An 8974-nucleotide genomic window follows, 5' to 3' on the forward strand; every position below is an offset into this window, starting at 1 on the left:
CCATCTGTGGATGTTGTTCTCATCCTCAACAAGAAACAATGAATCATCTATTTTTTACTGGAAAGTATGTACAAGATATTTGGAGGATTTTCTCATAAGTAGCTGGTGTAACTAGTCCTTTTGTTCAAATCAATCAAGTTGCAAAGAAATGGTGGGATTCATCATGTTCTTCAAAGTTAAAGCCATTATACCAAGCAACTCCAGCTATCATACTTTGGCAACTTTGGAAGAGAATGAATATATCTTTACATGGTGGTGTGATGTCTAGAAATAGAGTCATAGATGTGATTAATCTTAATCCTATTCGACTGGCTAAAATAAGATATCCTTGGATGAAAAACATGCCAACATCCTAGCCTCAGCTGGTATAATACTTGGAAAGATATATGCCTCACATACAGTGTATAACAGTGCAATGGTGGAATCCTCGACAAGGGCGGTTTAAATGTAATAGTGATGGTGGTTCTAAAGGTAATCCTGGCCCTAGCTCATTAGCTTTTTGTGTGAGAAACAGTAGAGGGGAATTTATTCATACTAGTTCTAGGGGAATTGCAAATACAATATGCTTAGTTGCTAAGGCTAAGGCGATGCATGATGGCATTGCATATTGTGTACAACTTCAGCTCCTACCATTGATTTTGAAGACTGATTCACTCATTTTAATGAAGGTGGTGGATAGGGAATGGGATGTCCCATGGAGTATCAGTATGGATGTCCATAAGATCATGGAATGGAGAAAGAAAGGAGTGGTACGGATGGCCCATGTTCTTAGGGAAGGCAACCAGCTAGCAGATTTTCTATCTAACTTTATTTTTGATTTCGCAAGTATTCTTCATTTGATTCATTTGCAGAACTTCCAGCAGTAGCTAGGAGGCTTGTAAACATTGACAAGATGCATTTGCCAAGCCTGAGATTCAAGACTTTCATTGCTAGAGAACCTGATTAAGTTTACACCAACAAAACAGTATAAGCAGTCCTTAAACTGCTGCACAACTTTGACCAATTATCGGATTTAGTTGAGAGGTCATGCATCAAAATGAAATTGTTTATCAGTGATTACATCTGCTACTTTGCAAATTCTATCCAATGTGTGGTATTAACTTTATGTTCAATCTATTGGATGAATTTATAAAGTGGTAGAAGTCACGACCCGACTAGGGGGGCCATGACGGGTACTCGGAGCTGACTACCGAGCACCACTCATTATGTTAATCATCATACCCAACTTGAACATACACAATCTCGAAGGCAACACATACATACATACATACATATATATTATATATATATATATATAAGCCCTCACGACTGCAAAAATGATATACAAGAAATATACACTGATGTATTCATGAGACAACTACTACCCACGCATACGTATCTACAAGCCTTTGCTAGAGTATTAAGACATAAGGACGGGACAGGACCCCGTCGTGCCCAAATATATATACACAAAATAATGTATCAAAAATAGCACCTCCGGAATAGTGGAGTGCTCCTGTAAATCTGCTGAGTAGCTCCTAGGAATCTGGGCCACCTCCCTATCTACCTATGGGAATGAACACAGCGTCCAAAAAGGAAAAGACGTCAGTACGAATAATGTACTGAGTATGTAAGGCATATACAATAATAACATGTCGAAGAGATAAGAGAACAGTAAGTAAGGAAACAACCTGCAACTGAATGTCACTTAAGACAGAACAATGCATGCTAACTTACATCATAAACAATATCATATCGGGTATGCATATATAAACTGCCCGACCATATAGGTACGGTGTGATCATCATTAGCCCACCTCCAGGCCTCCCGCGTCCGGGGTAACCATCTCATGCCGCCCACTAGTGGTGTCTGCCCATGCCATCTGGACATGGTGTATATGCCGCCCGCCTTAGCGGTGTCTGCCCGGCCATATAGGCACGGTGTAATCTACTCATCATATACTCATCATAAAGCATGCATTATAATTCAAATACAAACTATAACTCTATCGGGGTGACGTAAGGTCGAGAACCCCCGATTCCATTATGGAGTAGTCATGATCATCGTGTCTCACCTTGAGGGAACTAGCATTATAAGGTGAGTCAAGCAACAATGAATAACATCAAGGAATCATTAGCTTCATACGAATATCATATCATGAGCTTTGGAATCACTAGACTTAGACTCATCATCATCATTATCATATTCACAACGTATCTCTTATCTTTATTTCATGAGAAGTTCTTACTAATCATAGACTCATAGTTTCCGGAATACAAGAGAGTCATGGAAAGATAAAAGAAGTCATGTTGTAGGAATCATGCCTTAGATAAGAAGGGACTAGAGTTACATACCTTTACGTCTCTCTGACTTTGTCAATTTAACGCTTCCCTCCAATGTTCACGATTCTACATTCAAGAGAATTCGTACTAAGATTAGATACTCGGAAACATACTAAAGCTTAAGCTAAAGCTAATGAAAATTAGGCAGCACTTCCTTTGTTTCTATAACTTTCTCCATATAATATAACAACTCCCAAACATCAATAACAACATTCATAATATCATAATCAATAACTTTGTCAAGTTCGACATTATCCGATTCTCAAAATTCCCTCTCAAAGTCATTCATAACCATAGCCATAATATAACACCACATTCATCCTCATATAATGCTTCTCCAATACTCTTAATACCATTTATAACAATATTATACTCATAACATGTCAAGAATCATGATTCATGTCAAACTACTATTCAAGAATACCACTATTTTCATATTTGTAACCCATTTTCTACTCTCTTCCATAACCCAAGTCTTTCAACCATTAATACTCTTAATAGCATGAAATGAACATAAAACTCACCTTTGATTGTGTAGGAATGGGTTTTAGATGGAAATGCTTCACTTGGAGAAAACCCTAGCTTCACTTCCAAAGAAATTTCTAGCTTCCATCAACCCTAGTTAGCATTCTTGCATTTGATTCTACTAGTTTTTGGTGTTTGATCTTTGATTTACCTTGGATTCATGTAAAAGAAGTGTGTGGAATATTCTATAGGTTGTGAGAGAAGTGGAGGAAATGAGAAAATGAGAAATAAGACCTGGAGTCATCTTTTTCTAAAAGATAAAAACTGCCCGCCGAGAGTTATACGGACACTTATAGTGTCCGTATACTATTATACGGTCCGTATAAGTGACCGTATAACTCCATCAGTGATGGACCTTCACTGTAACGGTTATACAGACCATTATACGGACCGTATAAATGGTCGTATAATCCACCTTTTCTCTGAACTTATTCTCGTCGTTTCGTTTGATCTCCAATCCTTATGGAACCTTCTTAGCACTTTTTTATCACTTCATTAACAATCTAAGGAGCGTCATAACTCTTCCTCAAGACATCATTAAGTCAACATTAGCTCGGTACTTTGCAAAACCCTTCCAAAACACGACTTATACCTTACATTCTTCATCGAACTTTCTTCTCTTGCCTCAAATGTCTTTGGAATCTTAATCGTTAAGTAACCTTTCTTACTTGTAGGGACATTGCATACGCCTCACCCTGTGTTAGTCTATTTACTGTGCAACGACATGAAATTTTCCGAGGTGTAACAGTAGAGGTCAAAATCTGATGAGCAACATCATAGTTAAGAAATGATCATTTGGATTAGCAAAGTAGTTTACAAATGAAGCAGTCCTGAAGATGCATAGTTTCAAGTTGGCTTCTGTTGGTATTTGATCGCATATCACTTGGTGAGAGCTTTGAGGTGACTTAAAGTGGAATCAAAACAAGACATGGAAATCTGTTGCAGTTGAAGGCTTTTTCAGATCAGTAGATTGTATCAACACCTTGATTAGGCACTTTAGGCCTTGTATTTTCCTGCTTCCTATTTTTCTATTTTATTTCTTTTCTGTACAAATTTTGATTCAATAGAATAACAACTAGAATTAAGCCAGTTGATTTGATTAAAAAAATTATTATCATAGTAATATGGGTGTCTAAGGACTCGTATACTTACATAGATTTTGTATTTTAATAGTTTGGGATCATATGGAGGCTTTGAAGAAAGGCAAGAACGTGTGGTGATCGTTTGAGCTTCGAACTTCAAATCAGGCATGTTGAAACTATGAACCTTAACTTAAGCATCATGGTTGGTTTAAATTGGACTAATAAGAGGGAATAATAGGGTAAATTAAGAGGGTCTGGATACTTATGAGGTGACGAGCACTTGTATCGGGTACCGGTGCTATGATATGGGTATTTGCGTAATTTCAATTATATAGTCCGATCTGAATGCCATGGTTTGAGCATTAGCTGATAGCATATATTGATTTGTGTTTGCGGTGGGATATTAGATCCCTTATTTATTGCTTCTGTGCTTGTTACCTGTCTTGTTTGTGATTATATATTCTTATCACTTCCTGAAATACTCATTTTAAAGTGGATAAGAGCTAAAGATTGAGTCTTTATTTCTTATCTTGATTGCTCATTATGTTGTATTTCATATTCATGCTTATTATAGTATCTCATGTGCATTTGAGGATACTTGTGAAAGGTTCGAGGGGAAATGATTCGGATAGAGTGATGATGGTATTTTGAGCCAGATTGGCTAAATGATAGGTACTGTGAGCCTAAGGGTTGAGTATTGTGATCTGGAGCCTACGGGGCAAAGTATTATGGTTAGAATACTAAAATGGCTGAGAGCCGATATGATCTCGAAGATCTAAGAATTTCGAGCTAGTATATGGACCTCGCGAGTCCCCCATGGGTCACGATTTATAAAATTTGAATGTGTGTGTACAGGTAGATGGAAAAGGCCTTGTATTGCATCACATTTTCAAATCATTACATTTTATTATTTTTTCTTTGTTTGTATGACTTATTGATTTGTAGTTTGGATTGCCTTAAATGCCCTTTTGATACTTGATGAACTTGAGGATTTAGATGCTTTATCTAGGCTTGTAACCAGAGGTTATTGTTCTTAATACTATTATTATTATCATTATCGTGGACTAATAGCAGTTAAGTGTGGAAGTAGTAATCGTAGGCCAACCCTCGTCTCCGTTTTCGTTAGGGTCGATCAATTATGCTGTTGAGTACACGTTGATTTCCCATACTCACTCTACACTTGCTGCACATTTTTGTTGTGCAGAGTCTTTCCCTAGCACTAATGTGGCTTGAGGCTTCGTCGATCGTTGAGGAGCCTGTCTTGGAGGATTCGTAGTGAGCTGCTAGCTTATCAGTGGCACCGGATTCTTCTTTTTCTTTTTCATTTACTTATTTTTGTCTCCTTGTTTTAGATAGTGTATAAATTATTATCTCAGACTTGTATCAGTTTCTCAGTGGTTCTTGTACTAGTGACACCAGTTTTTGGGTGGTTGTACATATTCCACATATTTATAATTATGAGACTTAGACTATGACTCTTAAATGACTTTATTTATTTATTTCCACATAATATACTTGTTAAAATTAGTTTAATCGGTTGTGGATGGTTCGCCTACTTGGTGGGGGTAAGTGCCTTCACGGCTTTGGAATTTGGGTCGTGACAAAGCGCCACTTAGACGAATGCTACATAAGACTCGAAATATGCTACCATTGTGGTAAGAGGGGCCACAAGAGGACCAAGTTCCCCAAGTTAGGCCGTAAGGAGCGTCACTCGGCTCCTTATCATAAGGAAACCCGTGAATACTTTATTTGCAAAAGATTGACATCTAAAAAGGGAATGCCCCTAGTTTCATAACAGCATGGATTTAGGGTTTCAGCGGATCCTCCTCCCAGCAAATGTAGCAAAAGGCATGCAGGAATGTTGTATGAGAATGGATGTGTGTGATGAGTGTGGTTTCCTAGGCCACATGCAGAGAGATTACTCTTCGGCCAGTTATAGCAGTGCCAACAGTAGTGGTGGTGAAGTTTTGCCCACCGGACCAGCTACAACCACATCAACAGCACCCTTCCTAGCCCGTAGAACTCACGCATCAGTAAGTCGAGGCACTGGTGGCTGAGGCACAAGTAGGGGCGAAGTGTCAGGATCAAGTGAGTGTCAGATCCATTATCATGATATGGTGGGTCATTAGGATTCAGAGGTACCAACTTGTCTTAGGTATACCGAAAGTTTTTCCTTCTTGATATGTATGAGCTGGTGTGTTCCTGGATCTACTTTGTCTTATGTGGCTATCTTGTGATTGAAATTTCAGAATGGAGTAGTTTAATTTTCCCTTCAAAGATGTAGACATACTTCAGTGTGACTATGTATGTGGCTAAAGAGGGTAGTATTCGACCAGAAGATATGATTAGATGATGCTGAGTCTTTTGACGCAGTCCTAACCTGCTTAAGTGCTTTATGCAACATTAGAGGGAGGGTGTGGTGTTAGTAAGTTGTCTTAAGAGGATTATTTTGATGGGTGATAGAGAAGGTAGGTGAGAAAATAGAAAAGACTTATGGTGATAGTCTAAGAGGCAAAATCAGAAGAACAATTGGATAACGACTTATTGCTAAACTTAAGGGATCCATATGCTTAAAATATTATATTTTGAACTAAGGGGGAGATTGTATGATAAGGTACCAAGGTATATCATGTGTTCTATATATCGATAAGTGTCAAACAAGAAAAAATTGAAGTGATGTAACATTTCCAAATTCAAAGTAGTTCAAGTACCATGTGGTAGTTATTGTCACGACCCAACTCCGTGGGCCGCGACCAGTGCCCGAGCTGGGCACCTATACGTACCCGATACCCCAAATTAGCATATTAACAGAATAATAATATAATAATAATATTAGTGGTCGCTACAGAATTTAGCAGAAAAGCAGACTTGGCACACATAGGCCGATAAGGCCATCACAGAACAGAATATCCCAAACATATGTACAGAACCCACACAGATGTATCCACAGACCTCTACAGAACATATCATAATCATAAGACGGGACAGGGCCCCGTCATACCCTGAACAAAGTACATATCCAGATAGCAGTGACAGACTGTACCAAAAGATGGGCTCTGTAGAAGAGAGCGCCCTAAATAGCAGAAATAGGATCCTAAACGTGTGGATCAGCGAACTTGTCGTCAGTACCTGCGCGGCATGAAAACGCAGCCCCCGAAGAAAGGGGGTCAGTACGAAATATGTACTGAATATGTAAAGCGGAATCACAGAAGTCAAATCATAATGGTTACAGAAAATGAGTACAGAATCCAGAGTGTCAAATGCATATTTCCAAAACAGACAGAATGCGTACAGAAACATATGTCATATCATATCATATCCGGTCCCTGACACAGGACTCGGCAGACAGAATGTGGCCACCCTCCCGACGCTGGTGCCACTATACAGAGGAATCAGAAAAAGGGGCGTGGCCCCGTATCATATAATGTCATATCAAAATGGCCATACAGATCAGATCAGAATAGGCGGACATGGCACATCATACTCCACAGACCCATGTACGCGTATACCTGCCCCCTCACATCGGGACGCGACGAACAATGCAGAGAATTTCGCTTGACAACATATCCTGGCCCGGGCTCAGTGTGGGAAACATTGGGACATCCACGAATGGAGTAGTGAGAGACTAATGCAATTTAAAAATATCATAAATGTTTTCAAAGACTCGATGAAGCGTATCAAAGACAAACCAATCCAATGGAGTCGGACGGAATCATAATAAATGTATTTCGGATATCATAATAAATTACAGAAGTATAACTTTCCCGAAGTCATTCCGAGTGTCAAAATAATTTATAATATTTAACAAAATATTTAAAATAATATTCGTTAAGCGATTAGTAGGGTAATTAAAACATTTCTTTCAAAAATCGCTTAAAAAGGAAGCTTTAACACATTAGGGGCAAAACCGTAAATAGCGGGCCCGCCTTGGGACAAACAAGGCGGCGGGCTCAAATTGTGCCCTCTAAGCATATAGTATCACCTAAAAAGGTTATACAAACATTCTATGACTTTCTGAATAATTTAGAGCAAAATTGCATAATTTCAGAAAAAGCGTATCAAAATGGTTCATTCTACTGAAGGAAAAACTGAAATTTTGTCTTGCGGATTCCGAGGGCCAAGAGGTCCTTCGAGGCCCGGATCCGACCCTAACACACTAGGGGCATGCCAAGGGAAGAATTGGGGTTGCTTTACATACCTTTCGCGCTCCTTAAGCCTTTCCAAACTCACTTCCCGTTTCGTCGAAAAACTGCAATTGGTCAAGTTTACCAATTGTGAATTATTAATGCCATTATTTCAACTTTAAGCATATTTGGCTACCGAAATTTCGGCAGCACTTCCCCTATACATATGACACCCCGAGAATTCAACTCGGCTATAAATCATCAACAACAACCCAAACGACAACAACAATATCAACAATGAACATTAAAACACAAATATCCTTCAACTAGTCATTTTTCTCACAAGTTGACATAATCTTCAATTCAACCCAACTTTCAACTAAGATCAATAATTTCATATTCAACAACCATCATGATCATCACCATATAGTTCTAGAAACATTTCATATCGTTTTCCTTAAGATATACACTCGATATACATGATATACAATCTTCCGCCAAAATCATAACTTATGCAAAACATCAAATCTTTGGCATACAACTTCATAACAAGTTTCCAACTTCCAAATTCATCAACCATAATCATAATTCACATCTTAACAACTTCATTTCCATAATATCACAAAATTATTCTAAAGTGACATAATCATCTACATTCCAACTTCAACCAAAATTCATTCAACTTTCATTCCCAATATAATTTCCATCATAACCACAACTAGAATGCAACATAAAATTCAACTCATATATGTATACAACATATATACACCCATGGCTACATATATATACACATACCCACTTTGCAAACTTCCTTATTTCCATAATTTCTACTCATTTCCACATACCACAACATAAACAAACCTTCATAACATAAGAAAAAGGAATTGATTCTTACCTTTTTCTACAAACTTCTTCACTTGAA

The 8974-nt window shown here is 38.2% G+C and overlaps 1 protein-coding gene across 1 annotated transcript; it reads left to right on the forward strand.

The window, feature by feature from the left end:
* The first annotated feature begins 386 nt into the window (after positions 1–386).
* On the forward strand, positions 387–946 carry LOC132631067 (uncharacterized). The gene is made up of 2 exons (XM_060346667.1): positions 387–705; positions 852–946. The coding sequence occupies exons 1-2, from the start codon at positions 387–389 to the stop codon at positions 944–946; spliced, it is 414 nt and encodes a 137-aa protein (XP_060202650.1).
* Positions 947–8974: the final 8028 nt, after the last annotated feature.

The sequence above is a fragment of the Lycium barbarum genome, chromosome 3, assembly GCF_019175385.1.
Source record: "Lycium barbarum isolate Lr01 chromosome 3, ASM1917538v2, whole genome shotgun sequence".
Classification (NCBI taxonomy): Eukaryota; Viridiplantae; Streptophyta; class Magnoliopsida; order Solanales; family Solanaceae; genus Lycium; species Lycium barbarum.

What these genes read in the sequence shown, in the direction of transcription:
- LOC132631067 (XM_060346667.1), top strand. Translation starts at nt 387, where the DNA reads ATGCCTCACATACAGTGTATAACAGTGCAATGGTGGAATCCTCGACAA. An exon ending in GGATGTCCCATGGAGTATCA is followed by an intron (nt 706 to 851) that starts GTATGGATGTCC and finishes ATTCATTTGCAG; the next exon opens with AACTTCCAGCAGTAGCTAGG.